The sequence below is a fragment of the Chanodichthys erythropterus genome, chromosome 3 (assembly GCF_024489055.1).
Source record: "Chanodichthys erythropterus isolate Z2021 chromosome 3, ASM2448905v1, whole genome shotgun sequence".
NCBI classification, from domain to species: Eukaryota; Metazoa; Chordata; class Actinopteri; order Cypriniformes; family Xenocyprididae; genus Chanodichthys; species Chanodichthys erythropterus.
This window is the reverse complement of record NC_090223.1, coordinates 943115-969989: the sequence shown is the minus strand read 5'-3', so window position 1 is coordinate 969989 and position 26875 is coordinate 943115. Positions and strand designations below refer to the sequence as shown.

General features: G+C 37.7%; 1 protein-coding gene and 1 long non-coding RNA gene across 2 annotated transcripts; both read right to left on the bottom strand.

Annotated features, from left to right (window-relative positions):
- Positions 1-6505: 6505 nt before the first annotated feature.
- On the bottom strand, positions 6506-10304 carry LOC137014651 (GTPase IMAP family member 8-like). The gene is made up of 3 exons (XM_067379072.1): positions 9989-10304; positions 7693-8382; positions 6506-7305 (listed from the first exon to the last, which is right to left on the bottom strand). The coding sequence occupies exons 1-3, from the start codon at positions 10302-10304 to the stop codon at positions 6506-6508; spliced, it is 1806 nt and encodes a 601-aa protein (XP_067235173.1).
- A 7010-nt stretch (positions 10305-17314) lies between these two features.
- On the bottom strand, positions 17315-20190 carry LOC137008030 (uncharacterized). Its single transcript, XR_010892744.1, has 4 exons — positions 19635-20190; positions 18448-18552; positions 18133-18340; positions 17315-17884 (listed from the first exon to the last, which is right to left on the bottom strand). It is a non-coding gene; the product is annotated as an uncharacterized lncRNA (long non-coding RNA).
- Between the last annotated feature and the right edge of the window lie 6685 nt (positions 20191-26875).

The window sequence follows — 26875 nt, the reverse complement described above, 5'->3', positions numbered from 1 at the left end:
GAACCACTTGCAGAATCTGTGAAAATGTGAATCATTTTAACAAAATAAGAGAGATCATACAAAATGCTTTTTTTTTATTTAGTACTGTCCTGAGTAAGATATTTTACATAAAATATGTTTGCATTTAGTTCACAAGACAAAACAATAGCTGAATTTATTAAAATGGCCCCATTCAAAAGTATGTGAACCCTTGGTTCTTAATACTGTGTTTTGAACAGGATGACGATGTCACAATTTTTCATATTTTGTTTAAATATCATTGTTTTTCATTTAATACTGCCCTTTCGGAAGCAGCATGTTTCCCGGAAAAAAATTAAGTACAATTTACCTTGATATTTGAATTAAAAAGTTTTCACCCCCCGACTCTTAATGTGTCGTGTTTCCTTCTGGAGCATCAGTGAATGTTTGAACCTTTTTTAATAGTTGAGTTTGAGTCCCTCAGTTGTCCTCAGTGTGAAAAGATGAATCTCAAAATCATTCAGTCACTGCTGGAAAAATAAAATATAAATAACATGCATTTTTTATGATCTCTCTAATTTTGTTAAAATTATTCACATTTTCACAGATTCTGCAAGGGGTTCACATACTTTTTCTTGCAACTGTATGAGTGATCTTTTTAGTGTGTAAGCAAAATTAAAAAACTGTAATTTACACAAGATTGTTGAAAATGATTCTGATAAAAGTGTTTTCCAAAAGTATGGCACTAATCTCCTGCACATACTTTACTTTCCTTCCTTTTTTAATTTTAATTCTCCTTTTTGAAATTTCTCTCTTGTTTTGCCTCCGGTGCTGCTTAATCAACTGGATCCTATGATTGTGTAATTTAATAACAGTCTGCACATTTTTAATGTAGGGCGAACTCTGTCAGAGTCCACAGGACAGCACAATGAGTTCAAATTCAGATAACAGTTCACTGCAGAAAAACAACTTCCTATTCCCCAAAAGACTGTCATCACCGCAGTGTCACAGAAATAAACTATTTAACCAATTACCATGGAAATCAAATTTAATTATAAACTGGCACCATTCCTGACACAAATGAGAGATTATTAACACAGAATCAGGGCTCCAACCTGTGATATATATAACACACTTTTCTGTCAGATGGACTTACGTTTGGGCTGATCTGAATCTTCACCCACTGCAAAACAAGACAGTAAAACACAGTGTAAGTGAATCTGCTGAACATTATGGCTTGACTTGCATTACTACATGATATTGAATTTCATCAGATATTCACTATGAATACAGAAACATCAACAACCCTAATGTTGAGGACACAAATCAACCATGTGCATTTCATTCACTACATTTAACTTCTGCTCGAGCATAATCCTGTAGTAGTGTCCTCAAATAACAAACTAACACACAAGACAAAACAAACAGAGACAAACAGATGAAAACCAAACTGACGAAATGCGCATTTAATAGCATAAAACATTAGTAAACTAAAGTAACTGATGAATGTTTCACGGTAAGAGTCAGATAATGTAATGGACTTACTGTAGGGGCGATCAAAATCTAGACTGCTTCTGCCTGCTGCAAAACACACACACACACACACACACACACACACACACACACACTGAGGTTCAGTTCAGTCATTGAAAGTCTAATTTAAACCTGAAAACAACAAGCTTTTAGGATTTTGAAAAGTTTAAATATAGACTACATGTAAATTTGTAAGGCCAAAGTATCGGCTCTGATTTGGACAACGGTCACTTCTGTAGTGAATATTACAGTTTTTTTCGATTGCTAAACGACAGTGGGCACAACTGGAGTCACATGTGCAAAACTCTAACTACAGTCTGTACAGCAGCAGTTCATGTGGACCAAACTCTAGTTCGTTTTTCATTGCTTGAACACAGTTTTCAAAACTCTACACACTTATCCCATGACTTTAACCACAACCTGCACAACACTGTGGATTTACAGCACTTTGTTCAAATGCTAACACACTGCTGTCAAAACTGTGAACCACACATTCAAAACAGAATAGATTTCAGCCTTGTGCCTTTCAAACACTGCTGATTGCAATTTTGCAGGATCAGCCCCTCAATTATTTGTTCGAATTACAGTATGTACTTTTAGTTTCTAACTTTTTTTTCTCATTACTGTAATTCCGTAAATTACTACAGACTATTGAAGCAATTTTCATTTACCTTAAAGAATTGTTATGTTCTAAAAATTTAAATAAATCATGTGAAAGAATGTCACTCTTTTCTTTGAAGAAAATATTACTTTGTATGAAGTCACTGAAATTGTTCAAACTGTAAAGATGAAAAGTTTGTATTTTCTGTGTTGGTGTTTGATGCTAGTGTTTTTACTCTCAGTGTGTTCTGAGTGACAGTGTGTGTTATCTCAGTGAGGGTTGTGCATAGTGTTTGGCTGCACTGAGCCTGTTTTGAGCCATGTGTTAACTGTTTAGCTCAGGTGACTGTTGGTAGTGCAGACTGTAGTTAGAGTTTTGCACATGTAGCTCCAGTTGTGCTCACTGTCGTTTAGCAATCGAAAAAAACTGTAAGCTGCATGTCATTTGGAGTGTGTCCACTAGAGGGCAACAAAGAGCTTTATTCTCAGAGTCAGCAGAGTGTTGTTGTCTTGTGCTCCTTGATTAGCATCTGCCAAATAAAGACACATAAATTACATCCTTCTGCCTCCGTATTCTGCTGCCTTACAGTATATTGCACTTCAAGTATGTTTTTATTCTTTTTACATAATATTTGTTATATTTGCATTTAACATATCTCGATAAATGTTATCACACCAGTAATCAATATACTTAAAGTGTAAGAAGTCTTACAGCTGCCATCTCAAATGGTCTACAGTGATGAACAGACAGATATAGACAGTCTAGTTAAAACACAACAACACCAGTGTTTGCTGAAACCCATCTGCCAGTAGTAACATTGTACATCAGTGGTTCTCAAACTTTTTTCCCAGTGGGCCGCACAATGGTCCAAGTGCAAGTCTCACGGTCCGCATATAATTTACATATGACGTCACCAATGCAAACCAATCAGATTTAATGTTGTGGTATTAGCAGATAATACTATTATTATACCAAGATGTTGCACACAATAAATAACAAATAAAAACTAACTTACTGACATTAGCTTTACAATAATTATCAGTAGGCCTAATGCTCAATGAACACACAAACTGTATATACAATCACTTTAAGTTGCTATTTAATTCTGTATGACTTTATGACTCTCTTCAACATCATCGCAATAGTCACCAAACAATCAAATAAATGCCTTAATAAGCAAATGTTACTCAGCTCTTTTTACAAACAACACTGAGCGCACTGTAGGCTAATTACAATCTCTGACGATATCAAGCATTCTGTCACGTCGCAATCCCTCGCACAGCATCGGATCCGCGAGCGCGCGCAGAGTTGGGCTCATCCAGCCGCGGGTGCGCTGATGCGGTTATTTTACTGATTTAAAATACATCAAACATCGAATTCACAGTTCAGTCTTTTGAAATTGTAGGTTTTGCTTGTCAAGTACTTTACTACAGAGCAAACAGGAAGGCCCATCTCTGATTCTTCCATTCTTCTTACCTTTACTGCTGATACTGCGACTCTTCTTGTTTGCATGTGTTCCTTCATTTTATCTTCCACATTTAGTTTTTCTCCTTTAATAACAAATTTGACCATTTTGAGGCTTAAATTTACAAAATTAATGGCTACTGTTTGAATTCTTCCTAAGCGCGCACTTGTTTGTTTCGTTAACTGAGTGATTGCGTCATTAGCCTACATTGCCTGATGTCTGAAAATAATAAATGCTCACCAAAGTTATTTTATACGACAAATAAAGCATTATAGCTCATTTATATATATTTTTAATTCACTTTTCACTTAATTCACAATTAATTTAAATTTTAAAACAAAAATAAATTGTATGCTAATTTTTATTTTTATTTTTATTATTATTATTATTATTATTATTATTATTGTGGTCGGCATATCGCGGGCCGCATTTATATTTGTGACAGGCCGCAGGTTGAGAACCACTGCTCCACACCCATTCAAACACTTAGCCTACTGCGCGTGAAGCGTTGCGTCGCGCGACTCGCGCCCAATTACATCAAAAGTATATGCTCACTGGATGTCATGGCAACTGAATCACGGAGGAAAAATTTAAATATCTCGCCTTCGCTTTAATTTCGGACCATCTCCAAAAAGAGAAGTGCTGTTGTACATGTTTGATATATTTCCAGTAACTTAAGTTATCAAAGACTTTGACTGTTTGTCACTTTGTAGGACTGTAGGAGAAATAATGACCGTCAGCTTGGTCCAAAGCTCCTGCAGCAGGTCTGTAGAGTTTGAACAACTGAATAAAAATGATCTGGGAGATGGATAATGTCAAGACCTTATAGCTGGGTGGTGAAGTGGACTTCAGTCCATCAAGATCATCCTTTTAGCACAACCATACCGAACATAAGAGACGGCAGCTGAGAATGTGTTCATGCTAATATAGGGTCAAAGCATCCAAGCAAAGCTAATGCAACATCTGGACTGATATCTTCTCCACAAACCTTCCAGTACCTCTGAAAAATATTCTTACAAAACCCTCGGGGCAAAACCAAAAAAAAAATACTATGTAAGTCAATGGTGCCCCAGATCTGTTCAGTTTCCCGTGTTCCTCAAAATATCTTCCTTTGTGTTCAACAGAACAAAGAAATGTGTACAGGTTTGGAAACACATGAGGGTGAGTAAATGATGACAGGAGTTTCATTTCTGAAAATGAAGTGAACCATTGCTTTAAATAGCTTTAACATTAAATATAAGTATTGTCATGTAAATACCTGCCAGGAGACAAGAGGTAAAATGAATATATTTGGATGTTTGTTTTCACTGTTTATCTACTTTTTTCAGCAGGCAGATGCAGACTTTGTCATTTCCAGGCAGAGTTCAGTGAGATACTTCTGTCTCAGTGAGGGGAGTGATGGAGTATTTTATCCATCCTTCAGAAAACAATTGTAGAATTAGTTTGCTTATTATAAAAGCTAGAAGTGTTGTGAGGCCTCTTGGCCTTTGTAACTGTAAGGGTCAAACAAGTTTACTTGGCCACAGAGCATATTTTGTTGGTAATTTTCCACAAGACAACAGGTGGCTGCGAAATGAACAAGACCATCATTAAAGGGTGTCACGTGAAGGCCTCTTGCCTCCGGGGAGTATGGACTGTTTTGATACAATGTTTCATTTGGCCAATGGGAAAAGGGTTGACCATCAATTGGCAGAAGGCCATGAGAGATTAAGTCAAAAGATGTACAGTAGTTGGCAGTCGGCCAAAATTGTCTCTTACATAAGAAACACCTGAAGTTGGTGAATTGACTGGGGTGGAAATGTTGGGGAGTACATGGGAAAGAAATGAAGGAGAGCCCCTGTAAGTGAGAATATGTTCTTCTTTGGTGTGTTTTAAGAGATAAGAAAACTGTGCCCCAGCTAGAGAGATTCAGATGTGGAGCAGGCATCTCAATTTATTGTTTGACAATAAAGTTAAATACTTCTGAGACCTGGAACTTCAACTCTGAGGGTTTTTATTCAAGACCAGAACTGAAGGGACACAGGGACACACATTTGGGACAGGGCCTAAATGTGAAAATAAACGAATGTAGAAATAAATAAAAGTGGAAATAAATAAAAGTAGAAATAAATAAATTACAAAGTAAATGTTTTTTTTAATATATATATATATATATATATATATATATATATATATATATATATATATATATATATATATATTTCTGTATATTTATTTATTTATATGTATATTTATTTATTTATTTATTTTACATTTCTTCATATATATATATTTATTTATTTATTTATTTATTTTTTTAATTTTGAAAGCTTTGGAACTCCATACGAGAACACCATTCCAGAGCTGAATATAACTGTAACTATATTATAGTGTACTGCCATGTAGGTATTTTAATATGCAGATGTTTTTTTTTCATCCATTTTGCCAATAAAATGATTATTTGTTAAACTTCAAGTGGTTTAATCCATGTCTTCTGAAAAGATACATTCACTTTACATGATGAACCGATTTTAATTTAGGCTTTTATTTACATATAAACATTGATCAAATACCATTAAAATAATCTCACTTAAACATTTGCTCATTCTTTGTTGCTTACAGCACAAGGAAGTTTGATTTAAATCTGAATTTACAAAAAGACAGGTAAACAGTCAGTAATGAATTAATTTATAACGCATATTACCATAATTCAATTAAGGTATTTTGAAATATGAAAACACCAAATATTTATACGCAGTGTTACTGTTATCTTACTGACTTTTAGAGATATGTTTGCAGGTTTTTACAATCACAAAACAACAGATTAAACAATCAATATACAGTATATACTGAACATGGCAATCTTAAAAAAATCTCAAATCTGATTCTCATGAAATATTTTAGAGAACTGAAGTAGAAATTAGTGTAGGAAGATCTGGCCTTTGTTGTTCAATCAGATTAACTGGCCCTTATTTTCTTTTTGACATTACTATTGTTGCTACTGCTGCTACTGCTGCTACTGCTGTTACTACTGCTACTGCTACTCTTGATGCTCCTACTCCTACTACTCCTGCTACTCCTGCAGCTCCTACCACTCCTCCTCCTCCTCCTCCTCCTATTACCCCATAGTCCCACAGTTTTTGTTTGAAAGCCTCTTGTTCAATCTTCCTCTGGGCTTTTTTATATATCTCATTAGTGTAGTGCTGTCCTCCATTGTTCTTCACCATTTCATCAATCTTCTGCAGCAGTTCTGTGACCTGAGAGCGATTATTCTTGTCTTCATTGTTGAATGAGTGAAATCTGCCACCGCACTCATCAATAAGAGCCCTGAGATCATTACTTTCACTGATGTATTCATCTAATGAAATACCCTTCAGATGATCAGCGTGAGTGAACAGAATGATGGTGTGATGAGAAGCTTCTTTTCCAAAGTTTTCCTGAATCCATTTCACTGTTTTCTTCTCTTCTTCTGTGAATCTCACACCCACTCTGATGACCAGCAGAAACACATGAGGGCCAGGAGCAGACATGTAGATGCACTTCTTGATCTCTTTCTTCAGCTCTTCTTCACTCATTGATGTGTCATATAGTCCTGGAGTGTCGATCACTGAGATGATTTTATCCTCCACTGTTGTCACACGTCTTTGACAGCTTCTAGTAACAGACTTAGAGGAAACACCATGTTTAAACTCAAAGTTGCCGATGATGGTGTTTCCTGTTGAACTCTTTCCTGATCCAGTTCTACCCAACAGCAGAATCCTCTGATCTGCTAAAGAGAGGAGTTTAAAATGTTATTTACACTTGTGATAATAATTCAGCACGTTGTCTTTGTTCAATAGAGGGCCTCAAGATGACTTAAAATAAGACAGAACAAGCATAAAATAAGTTAACTAACATTATTTTAATTTTTTCCCCCATCAAATAACCTGGGTTCCTGTTGCTTTGAAAAACCTGGATATACTGTACAAGGTCAGCTAATATTAAAAGTGTGATTTCTAGAAGTTCTAAAAGATTCTTTGCCCCCATATCACATTTTTTGTTTGCCTCCACTTCATGCAACCAAGACATAGATTATCACATACATATAATTTACCTTTTTTACATGAAAATCTCTCAGAATTAAAAGAAATGAAACCACAAATGGCTAAATATTTACCCAATTTAAAGCGCAATCTCTCTTCAGCAATCTCCCTTATCAGTCCTTTAATCTCTTCCGGATCTTCTTGGTCTGCAGCATCCTTCTTTCTCAGATTCAGTTTAAGTCTATTTCTGTAGTTTTGTCCTCCATTGTTCTTCATCATTTCATCAATACGCTTTAAGAGCATCGTGATCTGGTAGGGATCACATTCATTTTTGCTGTTTATCACATGATATCTTCCCTCAAAGTAGTTCAGCAGCTCTTTATATTTTTCACTCTCAGTGATTTGAATCCATTTTCTTTTGGATATTTTTTCTCGTCTAATAAACAGCACCATAGTGAACCTCATAGCTTGAGCTCCAAAGTTCTCCTGAATTTGCTCCACAACGTTCCTCTGCTCCTCTATGAAATTCTCCAGGTTGATGATGAGCAGGAAGACGTAAGGACCAGGATCAGAGAGATCCAGACTCTTTATCATCTGCTTCTTCTGCTCTTCATCAGTCAGGTGAGTGCTGAAGAATCCTGGAGTGTCGATGATGGAGATGTTTCTGTCTTCTACTCTTCCTCTCTGTCTCTCACTTTCTATCGTTCTGCTCTCCTTAAAAGCCTCTTGACCCAGTATTGCATTTGCTATTGGACTCTTTCCAGCACCAGAGACTCCCAGCAGCACAATCCTCAGATCGTTTAAATCATGTTGTTCATCAGGCTCTGTGAAAGAGAACGTCACTTTAATAAGCTGTGTTTCAAAGATGACATTTTATTAAGCACGAGCAGACAACAGCCTCTATTTATGCTTTTAAATGAGTAAGTTTGCTTTCATCTAAATTATATAATTAACTTTAATCATTTTGACGAAAATCACAGTCATTTTATACTGAATTACAACGCTCTAGTCTATGTTTTCATACAAGTATTATTAATAAAAATAATATTAAATTTGATAACAAATCTTTCAAATAAATAGAGACACAAATATTTAATTCCTTCCAGGAACAGCAGGGAAACACTAGTGTACTAACATACAGTAAGTGTATTTGTCCCTTATACAGAGGTGATGTAATGTGTCTTCTGCTAGACCTTCATCATTCCAGAGAAAATTTAAATTACCTTAAATAAACAGGTAAAACCTAGTGTATGAGATAAGCTGTTGCCAAACAGAACTCACACATACACATTCTAGTAATCTACTAGACTATGTGTTAGGAAGGGATGGGGATTATAGCTTTTTTCTTTAGGCTGCCAGTGATCAGCACAGTATGGCTTACAAAACTCTGCAATCATGAGTTCAGTGAAAGACAGGTAATTATATAAGGGTGTACTCACACTAGGCACGGTTGCCTTGAGCCGAGCCCGAGCATGATTTTCCACTTATTTTCCTTTTACCAAAGCAATTGTTGCTACTGCTGGTACTACTGTTTCTGCTGCTCTTGATGCTCCTACCACTACTAATCCTCTTATTACTGTAAGAGCTTTTTGCCCGCAAATTTTTTTGAATCACAAATTATTCCAAAAAATTAGGACACTTTTCTTAGGATCGGATGGAAAAGAAAAATCAGATGAGCCCAAGTTCTGCCTCTGCTCGAGGCCGTGCATAATTTGTGATGGACATTTGCATTTATAAACATTATATTTTCATGATTGTTTAATATTCTTTATAAGTTTTGTTTTATCTGCCACTATTATGTAAGTTCCTATGTGAGGACTTTTATTTTGACGTGTTTCCACGAGCACCGCACATTGGGTAACACGAGCTTATGAGCTTATGGCGCAGCAAACGCTTAACATATGTTTTTGTTGCATCTGATTCGATCATCCTTCTAAACCCTGTCAAAAGCGATGGCTGTAAGTGTAACGAAGCGGGACTCAGACAGAGATCCATTTGCAGCTTTATTAAAGTAAGCGTGGTCGTACAGGCAGGGTCTAGTCAGGGGCAAACAGGAACAGCAAGGGAATCGTGGTCAGGATACAGGCAAAGGATCGAGACAGGCAGAAATGGGTCATAAAACAGGAAACAGGCAGAATCTGTAACAAACAGGCAGACAGGATACAAACGCTTAGAATTGTCACAGGGTGAATCAAGACTTTGCAATCAGGTGGTGTGTGTGAGTCTTTTATAGTCCAGGTAATGCATGGCAGCTGGGTGTAGTGATTAGTGTAGAGTGAACATGTGACTGGCAGGGAGGATTGTGGGAAATGAAGTCCGGGAACTGACAGGAACAGACGGTGATCATGACATAACGCCCTCCCGGAAGGCGCGTCCTCGCAGCGTAAAATGAACAGCTAGGGAGGGAGGGAGGGTGGGTGCATTGGAGACCTGCATGCAGACAGGAACGGGGTCCCCAATGCAGGTCCAGGAACTCGGGCAGCCATGGTGGGTCAGGAGCCTCGGGCAGCCATGACGGGTCGGGAGCCTCGGGCAGCCACTGTGGGTCGGGAGCCTCGGGCAGCCACTGCGGGTCGGGAGCCTCGGGCAGCCACTGCGGGTCGGGAGCCTCGGGCAGCCACTGCGGGTCGGGAGCCTCGGGCAGCCACGGCAGGTCAGGTGGCTTGGGCAGCCGCAGCAAAACAGAGTCCATAGATGACCACGGTGGGTCAGAGTCCATAAACGGTCCTAGTGGGTTACAGTCCATGGGCGGCCATGACAGTTCAAAGGCCGATGACGGCAGTGGCCAGGCAGGGTTGGGGAATTTAATGGAGGCCGTGGCGGGGTCGTGGGCAAGGAGCTCAGGTGGTGCCAGCAGGGCAGACAGTCTGGGCGGCGGCGGCAGGGTCTACCAAGGGTGCTCTATGGCCGTATCAGGGAGAGCGGGCAGCTCAGTGACGACCTCCGTGGCTGTATCAGGGAGATCGGGCAGCCCGGTGACGGCAGCGGGCTGGGACTGCTCTGGGACGGCAGCGGGCTGGGACTGCTCTGGGACGGCAGCGGGCTCGGGCTGGTAGAGTGGTCCAGAGTCAAAAGCGCCTGAGTGCATCCTCCAGGCACGTAAGGCCGCCAAAACATAAAAAGTGAAGACAGCCCTCTTGGCCATCACAGGACTGACAGGGAGAGCATGCTGGACTGGAGTGGACTCACTGACTGGAGCGGATTCACTGACTGGAGCGGATTCAGGAACGGACTCACTAGCTGGAGTGGGCTCTGGAGCGGACTCAACGGCTGGAACGACCCCTTTGTTCACTGACACTGAAGGGGTGGCCATCTTGCCCGTGAGCACTAGCGAAACAGCCATCTTGTCCAACGCATCCAGAGAGCTTGAGTACGATGTAATGGACGAACTTGAGTGCGTTGCGACCGGCGAATCTGAGTGCGTTGCGACCCGCTGGCTTGAGTGCAAAGCGGCCGGCTGGCATGCATGCAAAGCGGCCGGCTGGCTTGAGAGCAGAGCCGCCGGCTGGCTTGAGAGCTAAGCGGACGGTGGAGGTTTAGGAATGTCAGCCGCTCGTGCTGAAGACAGCGGTGGATCAGCCACACTGGAACGCAATCCTCTCCACTCTCGGACAGGACCAGTGACGTGACTCTGGGTGATCAGCGGAGGCGTGGCGTTGCTCTGGGCGATCAGCGGAGACGTGTGACTTGATTTTGCTCAGGAAGATCAGCGCTGACTTGACTCTGTGTTGTTATGATGGCAGCCGCCATCTTGTGAATGTCCTTTGGCGCGGCGGCCATTACATGATGCAGCGAGGTGTCGCATTTCTCCGTGACACCCACAGTAAACGGAGAGCCAACAGTCAATAAAGCATAATCCAAAAAGCAAGTAAGTGATGAACGCGGCCCCTCTTGTCTAAGTTTATTCTGAAGGGGTTGGTTAACGCCATCACAGAAAAAGTCAATCAGTGCACAGTCAGGCAGATCAGAACAATAAGCAATGTCCAAATATTCCTCAATGTAATCCTCCAGTGACCGTGAGCCCTGCTTGAGCCCTAATAATAATAGTGCAATGTTCCTACCAGACCAGGGTTCACCAGGAAAGCTGCTGGATCGTTGTTGCGGCGAAGTCTTCTGTAATGAAGCGGGACTCAGACAGAGATCCATTTGCAGCTTTATTAAAGTAAGCGTGGTCGTACAGGCAGGGTCTAGTCAGGGGCAAACAGGAACAGCAAGGGCTAGGCAGAATCGTGGTCAGGATACAGGCAAAGGATCGAGACAGGCAGCAATGGGTCGTAAAACAGGAAACAGGCAGAATCAGTAACAAACAGGCAGGCAGGCAGGATACAAACACTCAATTGTCACAGGGTGAATCAAGACTTCGCAATCAGGTGGTGTGTGTGTGAGTCTTTTATAGTCCAGGTAATGCATGGCAGCTGGGTGTGGTGATTAGTGTAGAGTGAACATGTGACTGGCAGGGAGGATTGTGGGAAATGAAGTCCGGGAACTGACAGGAACAGACGTCATCATGACAGTAAGTTTATTTGAATCATCCATCTGTTTAATGTTGCAAGAGTTTAACGTGATATAATCAAAGATGTTTATGTTTTTGGCGATTGGTGCTAACGTGGTGTATTGATAATGCTTCTAACCTGAGTTAGCGATGTATCTATATACATTTCACTCATTGCACTGTTAATAAGCATAATTTCATTTTGATTGTAATAATTTTTCCTTATTTCTTTTATTTAATTTACAGTTTTACTCGGTTCAATGGCCGTTGAGTTTGCCTGTGTAAACCACAAATTGGAATATTAAAGGAGCAAGGCACTCATATCCTGGCTCTTGAACAGAGTTTGGCTTGCTGTTTATTTATATTTCATGCTTGTCAAGTCAAATGTCAAGAGTCCCCAACTAAGCAAGCCAAAGGCGACAGCGGCAAGGAACCCAAACTCCATCAGGTGACATCAGGTGGCAAACAGGTGGCAAATAGGTGTTTAAATGGAGAGAAAAAAAAACCCTTGGGAGAAACCAGGCTTAGTCGGGGGCCAGTTCTCCTCTGGCGAACAGTGCTTTGTTACGATTCAGGTTGCTATAATAAGTTTGATAGCATCGCAACATTCAAAGTATTTGAATCAGAGTGACAAAACTACAGAGCCAGAGGCTTTTGATCTTGTGAAATACAAAATTATAGTTCTTTACATTTTATAGTTACATTTTACAGTTCTATTAATTTTTATATGGCACAATATAAATATACTGCCCTAACAAAATCAATTTTTTTATCAGTTTTTACCGTATCAATGTTTTTTCATAACATACATAAGGCCTTGAAATATTATGCACAGCCCTGACGAAAGCCACATTTTGCACAGTTTTTACCAGCCTTTTTTATGGATCCCTGAACTTGGCAAATAAAACAACAACGCACACATCCGTACTGCACCACCAGTCCATTCACAGTGCTGTCTCTCAGCCATCACTGTCACAGTCACCGTCTGTTTCGCCTTCCCTGGACTCCACTTCACAACATTCCTCTGGTTCCTCACCTGTACTCACTCTCCAATCACCTGCACTTGAAAGCCATCACCCTTATCTTTCTTCAGCACACTACTTGAGCCCCACGTTCACTCCAACACAGGGTGTGGTCTCATCTATGTGTAGCACAACGTCATGCATACCTGGACTCCTTGCCTGCTATTTACCTGTGTTATCCTGCTGTTGCCTCTCCTTCTCCTGTGTCCTGTTCTCCAGCTGATCCTGTAAAGACAATCCATTGATTACTCCCCAGCTAAGTGACTGTTTCCATGTGCTTGCATATCTACTCACCTGCTTCACCTGTCTGCCAGTTTCCGTGCCTCTGTTTATAATAAAGAGCTTGTTAATCACTTACCTGCCTGCCTCCGTCTATGTGCCTGATAGAAGTCCAGACCACATGCAGAGCACCATGGATTCTGGTAGGGATTAAGCATCAGTCTCATCTGCTTCATTTCATACTGTGCTTGCTGATCACCTGCTCACCCTGTCCCAGGATGACTGCCCAATTGAGGAGTACGTTACGGAGTTCCTTGATCTCTCTGTGCTGTGATTGAGTGATTCTTCCCTCACCGTCTGTGAGGTTGACGAGGACACTACCGCCACTCAACCACAGTCACCCTCATCTACTCCAGTCACCAGGGTCCCCACGCATGAACCTCCAGTCTTCTTACAGTCACTTCCCAAGATGGCTGCCAGTCCCAAGGCCCTTTGCAAGATGGCCGCCACTTCAGCGTCCCATAGTGAAATGGCCGCCACTCCAGTATCCCTTCCCAAGATAGCTGCTAGTCCCAAGGCCCTTCCCAAGTTGGCTGCCAGCCCAGAGTCCCTTTTTAAGATGGCCACCACCACGCTTGAGCCCTCAGAGAAGATGGCCACTGCCACAACTGAGCCCTCATTCAGGTTGGACATCACCAAAACTGAGCCCTCAGCAGTAATGGCTCCCACACTTGTGCACACTTGTGACCAGTGTTGCCACAGTTACTTTGAAAAAGTAACTTAGTTACTTTACAGATTACTTGATTTAAAAAGTAACTTAGTTACTTTACAGATTACTTGATTTTAAAAGTAACTAAGTTACTTTACAAGTTACTTTATTAGTTACATTCAGCAGCTGCCGACAACATAAAAATGACAACCGGTTTTGCCAACACTCACTTTATTGGAAGTGTATTTTTAACAGTAACATCAACAATCTATCTCCTGACAATTAAAGTTGAACTTAAAAACTATTTCCTGAAAAAATACATGTTTTTACAAAAAATAAAGGCAGTCTTTCTTGACTTAACATAAATACTTGTTTTAATAAAAAATAAAATAGTCTTTCTTGACTTCACTTAACATAAATACTTGTTTTAATAAAAAATAAAATAGTCTTTCTTGACTTCACTTAACATAAATACTTGTTTTAATAAAAAAATAAAATAAAGAAAAAGACTATGAAAGAAGAAAAGGCTGTTCTGTGAGGCAGCGCGGCATTGACAGTGGTAGGGATCTTGTTTATTATGGCATGAAACGAGGGCGAATCAACCGTATTTAATGGCAGCATTTCCTCCACAACAAACTGCCCGACTAACTTCTTCAACTCTCCCCCACTTACTGGTTTTGCACCGAAGTCCAGCTTTTGTTGTTTGGGTGGTCGGGGACCTCCTGCTCTCTGCTTCTCATCACCTGGTGTGACTTGCTCTATAAGTTTGACTGCGCAGTGCTGCGACTCCAAATGTTTTTTTTCAAATTCGACGTAGTGTTTTTGTAGCTAGATAACACTTTGTCGCCGCCAGCACAGAGTCTAGAATGCATCTAGAAAACGGACATCTCTCGCCTCCCTCCATTGTTTACATTTGTGCCGCTGCGTGGTACGTACACGTGACGTGAACTTCATGCATGCTGAAAACGTGACTTGTTGCATACGTGACTTCACTCCCCGAGATGCAAGAAGAAATAAATATATATTTTTATTAAGGAAAATGACAAAAATAGTAACGCACAGTGACTTGGTTAAGTAACTTTAATCTGATTACTGGTTTGGAAATAGTAATGCGTTAGATTACTCGTTACTGAAAAAAGTGGTCAGATTAGAGTAACGCGTTACCGGCATCACTGCTTGTGACATACTCGTAGAATATGAGGGGATGACCTGGAAGCCAGAATCCGCTCCAGACTCCTTCCCAGTCTCCGCTCTAGTTACCGAACCTGCTCCTGTCTCCTTCCCAGTCTCCGCCGTGAGCCCAGAGGGGGCTCCAGTCCCAGCCCATGAGCCTGCTCCCTCCTGAGAGCCCGTTACAGCCCATGAGTCAGCTCCAGACTCAGTCCTCCACGAGCCTGCTCCAGCTCTCCATGAGCCCGCTCAGCCCACAAGTCAGCTCCAGATTCAGTTCTCCATGAGTCCGCTCCAGCCCTCCATGAGTCCGCTCCAGCCCTCCACGAGCCCACTCCAGTCCTCCACGAGCCCGCTATAGTCCTCCACGGGCCCGCTCTAGTCCTCCAAAAGCCCGCTCCAGGCTCTGTTCCAGCCCACGGCCCTTTTCTTCTAATAAAGAGCTTGTTTATCACTTACCAGCTTGCCTCTGTCTGTGTGCCGGACAGTCACAGAGGATGCTTTAAAACGGACACAAGACCGTGATATTAGATGCATAGTCCTACTGCTCTAACAACAGTCAAATTTCTCGAAAACATCACTCACTTTCTCAAAACCTTAAACATAAAAACTAAATCTGCAAACAACATTCTGAGAACCACTGAATCTTTTGGCAAAATCAAACAATTGACTCAAAACAGTTTTATCTGTGCTCAAAATCAAACAAAGTTTGACAGCCATTCAAAATATAAAGACTCCAGATCATTCAGTACCCACGGCAGCACAAAAAAAAAAAAAAAAAAAAAAATATATATATATATATATATATATATATATATATATAAAATAGCATCCAATGAATGCAGTTAAAGAAAAAGAGTATATTGTAACAAACTAAAAAAAAATTGGGTAACACTTTATTTTGATGGTCCCTTTATAGATAGTCTGCTTACTATAAGTTACTTTACAAGTGCATATCTACTTACTCTCATCAGGATAGTATCTGTAGATTGTCTATTATGTGTTTTGTAACAAGCATTACACTGTATGTAACATGTATACAGCTATTAAACAGTCTGTCAGTAAAGTGTTACCAACGTGTTATCCATTTAGGTTGTAGATGTTCAACAGCATATTAACAGACATGCAACAAATCCTCAACAAGTTTTCAGTACTCTAAAGCAGTGGTTCCCAACCACATTCCTGGAGTACCCCCAACACTGCACATTTTGCATGTCTCCTTGATCAAGCACACCTGAATCAAGTCATCAATTCATTAGCAGAGACTCCAAGACCAGAAATGGGTGTGTCAGACAAAGGAGACATGGAAAATGTGCAGTGTTGGGGGTACTCCAGGAATGTGGTTGGGAACCACTGCTCTAAAGTACAACAAAGTAAGATCTTTTAAGTAGTCAGCATGTAGCTATTAACCAAAGTATCAACAGACTTTCACTAAACATTCAGTTGTCTATCAGTAGCAACACAAACATTTCAAATGAACTTTATGTATATATCAGGTTACTTACAATTGATATTTTGCTTTCGCAAGGATTTTCAGAAGCGCTCAACTAACAGTTTGTTGCATTTAAATTACATTTCAGTAGACTGTCATTTTACTTTGAGGTGAATTCATATATCCATCTGTTGCCATATTAGGCCCATCAAAATGAAGTGAAAATCTAGGAAATGCTGTCGAATGACTCTTACAAGAATTTTCAGGAGTGCTCCACTGACTGTTTGTTGCATGTAAGTTACATTTCAGTAGACTATCGTTTTACTTTCAGGTAAATTCATTTATCCATCTGTTGCCACATTTGGCCCATCAAAATGAAGTGAAAATCTAAGAAATGCTGTTGAATGACTCTATAGGCCAACATCAAAGACAACATGGCTACTAGTTGTCAGTGGATTTTCAGCAGACAGTCAATAGATAGTAAGTACAGACACCAATAAGTATTTGGTCTAAGATTAAGAAAATGACAGCACCACAGTACAAGTACATATCTGCCTAATGGGAAATAAATACCAGAGTCATTAGTTTGTCCAGCCAACTGCTTTTAATAAACTGCTGTAAAAAAAAAATAATTAAATAAAAAAAGGAGGCTGTGGACAACACAAAATGAAATTCTCTTTTTTTACTTTGATATATGTGTGCGCATCTGTGAGAAAGTTCCAAGAAAAAAACATGAAAATTTGATATTACCAACAACACTTTTTTATAGGGTTATAAACATGAATTAAAACAAAAAAAATAAAATAATAATAATAATAAAATAAAGTCAGTGATAGAACTGACTGATATCATGCAAAAGCCTTCCGAGAATCCCCTGTCTGTGTCTCCTGCCTAACCAATATGTCCATTCTATGTATATCAGATGTTTTTTGAGAGCCTTCTCTGACCGGTTTGCACGCAACCTCCACACTTCCCTTTTGAAGTTTGCCCATGCCCTTTCAATGTTTTGTGTATGCACCCCAGTCAATGGATTAACAAAATTAATGCTATGGTTCACTGTGTGGTGTTGGTATCCTCTCTCTGAAAGCGCTGAGTATGCACGCCACTCATCACTATGAATGATGCTGCCTCTTTTTACATGTTTCTCTATGATTGGTAAAAGGGTTGTCTTGTCCCTTTTGTCCACCAACCGCAATACTGGTTTTCGGGAAGGCAAAATCTCAACCATTCCGAATACCCAGCTTTTCCTTCTCCATGCACCTCCAAAACGGCCTCTGGCATACTGAAAAAACAGAAATTTATGTCAGACACTCCTGTTTTCTAAAAGTAAAAATCACTAGCCTTACAATAAATATTTTCATGCCAACTGATAGGCCTACTTCTAATCCAAATTTAAGTAGTTTTACAAGATTTATAGTATCTCAATTTCTTTTAATTTTTTATTTTATTAATAATGTAACAATATTGTGTCTTGTCTACACATCCACATGTAAAGATATATTAGATATGTTTTCTGAGGTCAAGGCTTACTTTTCGTCTGTGGCGAAACTTGCTTTCGTCAATGTGAACACATACATTGAGCCCACCAACTTTTTGTCCTCTTTTTTTCCTCAGCCTCCGCATACTTCTCACACATACACTTCGCAATTTCATGGACATCTTGGACAGAGTCGCACTACTATTTGAGATGTCATCTAGCATCATATCCACCTGTCGCATATGGAGACCCTGTGAAAATCTAAACACAATGCCATACAATATTGTTTTAAAAGGAGAGAAGCAAAAAATAAATGTGCAGACTTATGGATGAAAAGGCACTAGAGAACACAAAAAATAAAAACTTACCTGTGTATATACTTCATCCAACTAAAAAGGCTTGCATGGGAATGGGAAAAAATGGACTTAGTCCTAATGCTTTTTCTGTTTCGTCCACATGACTTCTTGCACTGCCTGCAAATGAGAAATATTCATCATATAAAATACATTCCTGTTGGCACTGCCTTAAAAAACAAACAAACAAACAAAAAAACCATCAACCTAGACTGATCTGGTTTAGTGGGGATATATATATATATATATATATATATATATATATATATATATATATATATATATCAAAATAATCTAATTTTATTTATTTTGACTTGCGTTTGAGAAGCCCCGATTTATATCCATACAGATGTATATGGCAACTTGCAAATTCTAAAGACTACTACAGTGGGGCTTGATAACTACCTTGACATATTGTCATATGAGCTACAGACACAAGACTCATTTGTTAGTGAATTGGTTACACTGCATGTTATGGATTCATTGCACACGAACAACAACAACAAAATTAAAGATATAACTTTCAGAATTATTTAATTTACTCTGTTAAAGATTATTAAATTTTGTTTGAAGATTGTTAAATTTTGTTTGAATTCCCATTCATTGGTCTTCAAACTTTAACTCTTTAATATAATCATCATCCCACACTGTCTGGAATTATCTTGTTAAATTCTGAAATGATGTCTCTTAATTTGTTAATTTGTACGTAGGAAAAAAATATTTTAATCTTTCTCTAAAAAAAAAATAAAAAAAAAATAAAAAAAATCTTTATTTTTTTAACACAATGATAAAGATGTCAATCTTTTTATATCATATCAATATATATATATATATATATATATATATATATATATATATATATATATATATATATATATATATATATATAATTATTTTTTGGAAGATTATTTCTTCACAATTTGAAATGGAACCCAAATCTGAATGATTTCTGATAGGTACTGTGTTACTATAAGATGGTGAAACTTTGTAAAAGTAGCAAAGCAAAAAGATTTGTTAAAGTCTAATAGTATATAAGTATCCATTAATGCTTATGTGAACGGAAACCTGTTTTCCTTTATTTTTTATTTATTTTTTCCCAGTTATAATCATCTAAATGGTACTTCTATTGATGCTATTTTCTCAACTTGTTTAACATGCCTTATATTTAAATATCCATATAAATGAATAAATCAGATACTTACCAGATGTATCCATCTTTACAAGAAGAGGTCACCATTTTCATGCGTTTCTTGCATCGCCTGCATTTCATTTTACCATGGAGTAATCTTTTTCTTTGCATCCACTTTATTAATTTCAGACGTGACTTTTTCGTTTCACTAACATAAACTTTCTCAATGAGTCCTCTTAATAAAGTGCTCATCTACACGGTGGATTAGCCTTAATGTCCAACTATTCTTTTTACTTCTTTTACCTTCTGTTTGATATCTTCCTTCCTACTCGAACTTCATAACCTGCAAATTCAAATGTTTTTTTAATGTTGAGCTCTAACTGCGCGATTTCAGTTTCCAATCAGGCGCGAACAGACAAATCCGGAAATGGGCGGGACTTGACGGCCCAGTTGTTTTGGCAACAATTATTATTTTAAATAAAATAATATACTCTATGCTATTTGTTTTTATAACGTTTAATTACTATTAAGTTGTAACTAAGTTTATTTGTTTTATTATTTAGTAGTTTTTTCTGTCCCGATTGCACCAGCGGCGTTGTCATAAGGTACCTGATACATATCTCAGCGCTGTCGTCACACAGTGTTTTCCGATTACTCAAACCAAGTTTATTTAATCATTTTTAAAGCTTACCGGGGCAGATTTTCATTTGTATTTCAGATATATTGTAATGATATGTTGTACTTTTTAAAAAATAAAAAAAATTATTATACGTTTTAGTGTTATAAGACAGACTCGAATAGAATATACGATTTTCGGAGCAGCCAAACGCCCTCTTGAGGAAGACTATGGTGCTTAAAAGTTTTGCCGCCCAGTGGATCTTCTTTAACGGCAGAAAGCAATTTTTGAACTCCCGCACGGTGTGATCGAACGCTCCAGAAAAAAAAGGTATTTTATTTAGCTTTTTATTTAAAGTTACTATGTCACTTGACAATGTTCAAAGTATTGTTTTAAGAAGTGAAAAGTGATTGGCTTTATTTGTTTATAAAAAAAACTTATAGTGTGATCCATTTAAATGTATCAGGCTATATTGTAGTCACTAGTAGTAAACTACATTTTTGTTATTTTCTTTTTAATGCCTAAAAGCTTTTGTATACAAGTATACCAGAAGTATAACAATGACAAAGTGGAAAAATTAAACATTGTCATTCAGGAAACTGGGCCTGTTGCACGAACTGCTTAGTCATCAAGTCATTTTTAAGTCACTTACATAAAAACTGGTCAAATCTATGACCAAAAACACAAACTAAGACTGATTACCCCTTGGGGAACTGGCTAACGTTAACTTGGCAATACATCTGATACTGTATTTGTTAATCTTTGTTAAAGTTAGTTGATAAAAATACAGCTGTTCATAGTTTGTTCATGTTACTTCACAGTGCATTAACTAATGTTAACAAATACAACTCTTGATTTTAATAAATTAACATTAAAAAATATTAATAAATGCTGTAGAAGTGCAGTTCATTATTAATTCATGTTAACTAATCTAGTTAACTAATGTTAATTAATGAACCTTATTGAAAAGTGTTACCAGACTGTCTTTGCAACTGGCCTATGGTCTTACCTTGAAAATTTTGCCACCCACTGAAATGATTTATGGTATGCATGCTTCTGCATGTAACATAATTTATTAATTAATTATTTTATTTATTTGATTATTAGATGTCACATTACAACACCCGCAAAAAACGCAACGCAGAAAATGTAGAGGATGAATGTGAAGGTAAGTCATTTGACAAATAATTATATAGCAGTTTTCTTACACCTAACTTCACACTGGTTTCTTTAGTTTATTTGTGCCCTTCAATATATAGGAAATCTGTTATGTCTTTATATATTTGTATGATCTGTTGCTTGTGTATAATAGTGCTGCTAACTCTGTATATAACTAAACTACATAAATGTGTAATCACTGTTTACAACAGTGAAAAGGGTCACAGTGTTTTTGTTGTTGTTTTAGCTCCAGTGAATACAATGAAGCCAATAAAGCAAGAAATACTGATGTGGCAGAACAAGGCAGAAGTATTACAAAATAAAGTGAATGAGTTAGAAGCCTTGAACAGCGAGCTTCGGCAGCAAGTTGTGGAGCTTTCAGCACAGCAAAGTAACAGCTCAACACATTAATTGTATAATCTATACATTATTATATACATAGAATATATTAGATTGTATAGATATACATTTTAGATGTGTAAAATGTATTTTGAGCACTGTTTCAGATAGTACACCAGAAATTCATTGTATGTATCATGAAAATGTATATTGCCTTTGTATTGATTTTGATGCAATATTTGTTATATTTCTTCATTCAGATCTGATTCCTAGTACTTCAGTGGCACATGGAGAAAGTGGTGCTGATGACCTAACTAGTGATGGGAACACATCAACTGATGTGGAGTCATCGGTCACAGAAGAATCATCTGATGATTCCTCTTCAAGTTCAAGTTCTGAAGAGACTCAAAGAAAAACAAAGAAAAGGAAAACCAAGAAAAACAAAAGCAAGAAACATAAGAAGAACAAGAAGAAGGGCAAGAATGAATATGACAAGATAAAACGAGGTAAACACAGTTGACTTTTTATGGTTGTTTTTCTGTTTAAATCATAGTGAATGATAAGCTACTTATTTATTTATTTAATTATTTGCAATGCAAATACTTATTCTTATAAATACGTATCCACATTTTGTATAGCACAGGAAGAGGCAGTTAGGTAGAGGTGTGGATTACTGCATATAAAACAGAATTTAAATACTTTTGCACATCTTCACACTTACAGGAACAGACCACACTCCACAGACACAAATGTGTTTATGAAAACGGAAACTTTATTCAACCTCATGTTGTATAATGTACACCGTTTTATCTTTGAAACACAAAAAAAAAATTTTTTTTTAAAGAATATTACTGGATGCTGATTCCCATGCTTAATTCATTTACATTAGTCATGATATATTTGTGTGCGAAAAACTAATACAGTAAAAATTTTACAGTACGTGTATTTTCCTGGTACATATATAGTAATTATGTTGTACGTACAGGTAAAAGAGTGGTAACACAAGGTACTTACCTGACATGTATGTACATGGAAACTAATAAGAAACACTGCTGTACTTTCCATTGGTACAAACATGGTACATACTTTGTACATATAGACAAGTGTTGGGTAATAACAGGCACTTACTTATCGTGTCCGTATATGGTAACCAACAGACACATTACTGTACTTACTAATGGTATATACACAGTAACTATGTTGTACTTATGGACAAGTGTGGGTAATAACAGGCACTTATGTGTGTGGTAACTAGTAAGACCTATTACTGTACTTCCTAGTGGTATATACATGGTAACTATGTTGTACTTACAGACAAGTGTGAACACACATAACAGACACTTACTTACTGTGTGTGCATGTTAACAACAGTACAAAACAGAGGCTTACCAAATAGTGTTTTCTCACTGATGCCATTTAAAAAACAAAATTATCAAGAAATAAAGTAATTGTTTTGCTGCACTATGTATGTATTTATGTTGTGTTTTATGAACTGTTAATGCTAAATTGCTCTCCACAACAGTGCATCTTATTTTACAGTCCTTACTAGTTAATATGCTTAAGCTTATTATTACAAAGGTTAAAGAGCTGGTCATTCCTATGTAATGTTTATGTACAAGGGTGTACTTTATTTTATGGTCCTATTTCCATGTACTTACTATGATCGTACTAGTGAATATACCAGTTAGTTAACGTGTAAGTTACACCTGTGGCCGGTTGCATAAACTTAGCCTCTATGTTAAGACTATGACTTAAGATCTAGTTTGACCAACTAGCAGTTAATTAGGGCTAATCAGTCTTACTTTTCTGATTAGACTGATCTACCTTTTTATGTAACTGACTTTACAAAGTTAGTACCAGTCTTGAAGAAAAAAATAGATGACTTTAGTTTTAAGACTAGTCTAAGCAGTTTAAACTGGCCACTGGTAAGAGCCGGTAATTCCTATGTAATGTTTATGTACAAGTATGCACTTTATTTTATAGTCCTAATTCCATGTACTTAGTATCAACTTACTAGTGAATATACCAGTTAGTTAATGTGCGTGTGTGTGTGTGTGTGTGTGTGTGTGTGTGTGTGTGTGTATATGTACAAAGTAATTACCATGTATGTACCATTGGAAAGTACAGCAGTGTTTCTTATTAGTTTCCATGTACATACATGTCAGGTAAGTACCTTGTGTTACCACTCTTTTACCTGTATGTACAACATAATTACTATATATGTACCAGGAAAACACACATACTGTAAAATAAAGTGCTACCACCATTTCAAACAAACAAAATAGCAAATGACAAACAATATTTGTAACAAACTATAAAATAAGAGTTCACTCATTCAATCTTTATATAATTTATAGATGTGATTTATATAATTTATATGAGCTGTGTCATAAAGCTACAATTTCAAAACTAACACAATCTCCAAATGTGTGATTATTTGTAAGTCTTAGCTTTCTATTGATATATTACTATGCTGGCCGTCATAAAATCCTGTTTTGAGAAAATGGGTTCTAAGGATTCCAAACAATTTTTGACATAATTTGACACAATTGAGTGATTTATGCAAACATGCATTAACATTAAAAAAGTAAAAAAACTATATATAGTAGGGGTGCAACGGTTCAGATTACTCGCGGTTCGGTTTGTATCACGGTTTTAGGCTCATGGTTTCGGTACGGTTCGGTATGTCAAATAAAAATAAAGAAAATTAGTACAAATAATTAAACAGCACAATTAAACACAGTAAAGCAAAGATAAAAATAAATAAAGTTTTTTCTGGTTTTTCATGTATCCAGTTTTAAGGTACAGAAATTGAATAAAGTAGCTAATAAAATGTAAAACAACATTGCATGTAATCTTCACTGTATAAATTGAATAAAGATCAATCATTATTAATTATTAAGTTACTATTCCGTCATGGGCAATGAGTGATTTCCTTGTCTTTTGTTGTTTGATTAACATTAAAAACACATTCAGAGAGCAAGAATGCAAGGGCTGCTGTCTCTTTAAGACATAATACATGGATCTGTACACTGAAACTGAACACATGCGTTCTTTCTCGAGTGTAGAAAAAAAGAAGAAGGAGACCTCAATATTTGGTTGAGTGCACAAATCTTCTCACAGCACGCACACTCTTTCGCGACTTGCACTTGAATGTTTAAATTGGCAAGGCTTAAATGAGTTTGGTTTAAACGCAGATAGCAACGTGTGCTGTTCAGGTCTCACCTGCACTCGCGCGCTATCAACACCTGGGTGATGATAAATGATGTAAATTACTGGTCATATAAAGCATAGCCTACGGCATCCTAAATGTGTATGTGTCATCACGTGCAGATGAACTGTGGTGCAAGTGTGTGCCGAACCGAGTGTGCAGAACGGTATGGTTCGATTTTTTTTACCGAGAACCGTTTCACCCCTAATATATAGGGCACAACAGGGCTAAAGGCCCCCCGGGGTGAAAGGCTCCCTAGATTTTATTTTTTCTTTAAACCACTAGATGGCGCAAAAACTTTCCGCAGTACTTTCTAAAACATCCACTTTTCAAGATGTTTACTTTTTAACTTGATCTGGAAAAATAAACCAAACAAAAGTAAGAAAATATCCTTGTGAAATTATTTGAAGGTGGGTTAAATGTGTTAAATTCTTTTGAACTAAATTTTAAAAATCACTGGCCTTAAAACCTAATACAACCAAAGAAACATATGGCCTCATATTATTTAAAATAAACTGGTTGGGGAGTATCTCTGCCATTGAGGTAGTCACTTTTGTTTGTTTAAATTGTTTTTCAGCTAATAATGTTCGTGATGTCATACGTCGATACAAAAGGCTTTTGAAGCTTACGAAACGTGGAGCCACCATGACCAAAGCCTTCAGAAAAGAGGGTGTCTCTCGGAATGCAGTGGCCCAGCTCGCCCCTATCGCAGAGCTGTACTTTGCAGACAGGGTGCAGTTCAACAGCATCAGCTTCACACCAGGGAAGCTAGCCGAGTTTGCGGAGAGATGCCGAGAACACATTGTGGGAGATGTTAAAAAAAGTGTTATCGATGAAAATTAAAGGTTCACTTTTGCCTTTTTGTCTGAATAAGTGATAAGTTTGTTTGCTATGTTTGCTCTTCGCTAAGAGGATGTTTGCATTGTTTATATTTCTAACTGTCATTTGCTACAGTGTTTGAACTGAGGGGAACATTTTATTGTTACAGAAAGGTTTTTTTTTGGTGAATCTAGGAAAAACAGACTACTTTTTTCCCCATGTTTACTTTTTCTGTGGTCTGTTAATTTAATGCTGTCCACTTTATTTATTTATTTTTATTTTATTTTTTTACAGCAGTTCATTAAAAGCAGTTGGCTGGACAAACTAATGACTCTGGTATTTATTTCCCATTAGGCAGATATGTACTTGTACTGTGGTGCTGTCATTTTCTTAATCTTAGACCAAATACTTATTGGTGTCTGTACTTACTATCTATTGACTGTCTGCTGAAAATCCACTGACAACTAGTAGCCATGTTGTCTTTGATGTTGGCCTATAGAGTCATTCAACAGCATTTCTTAGATTTTCACTTCATTTTGATGGGCCAAATGTGGCAACAGATGGATAAATGAATTTACCTGAAAGTAAAATGATAGTCTACTGAAATGTAACTTACATGCAACAAACAGTCAGTGGAGCACTCCTGAAAATTCTTGTAAGAGTCATTCGACAGCATTTCCTAGATTTTCACTTCATTTTGATGGGCCTAATATGGCAACAGATGGATATATGAATTCACCTCAAAGTAAAATGACAGTCTACTGAAATGTAATTTAAATGCAACAAACTGTTAGTTGAGCGCTTCTGAAAATCCTTGCGAAAGAAAAATATCAATTGTAAGTAACCTGATATATACATAAAGTTCATTTGAAATGTTTGTGTTGCTACTGATAGACAACTGAATGTTTAGTGAAAGTCTGTTGATACTTTGGTTAATAGCTACATGCTGACTACTTAAAAGATCTTACTTTGTTGTACTTTAGAGTACTGAAAACTTGTTGAGGATTTGTTGCATGTCTGTTAATATGCTGTTGAACATCTACAACCTAAATGGATAACACGTTGGTAACACTTTACTGACAGACTGTTTAATAGCTGTATACATGTTACATACAGTGTAATGCTTGTTACAAAACACATAATAGACAATCTACAGATACTATCCTGATGA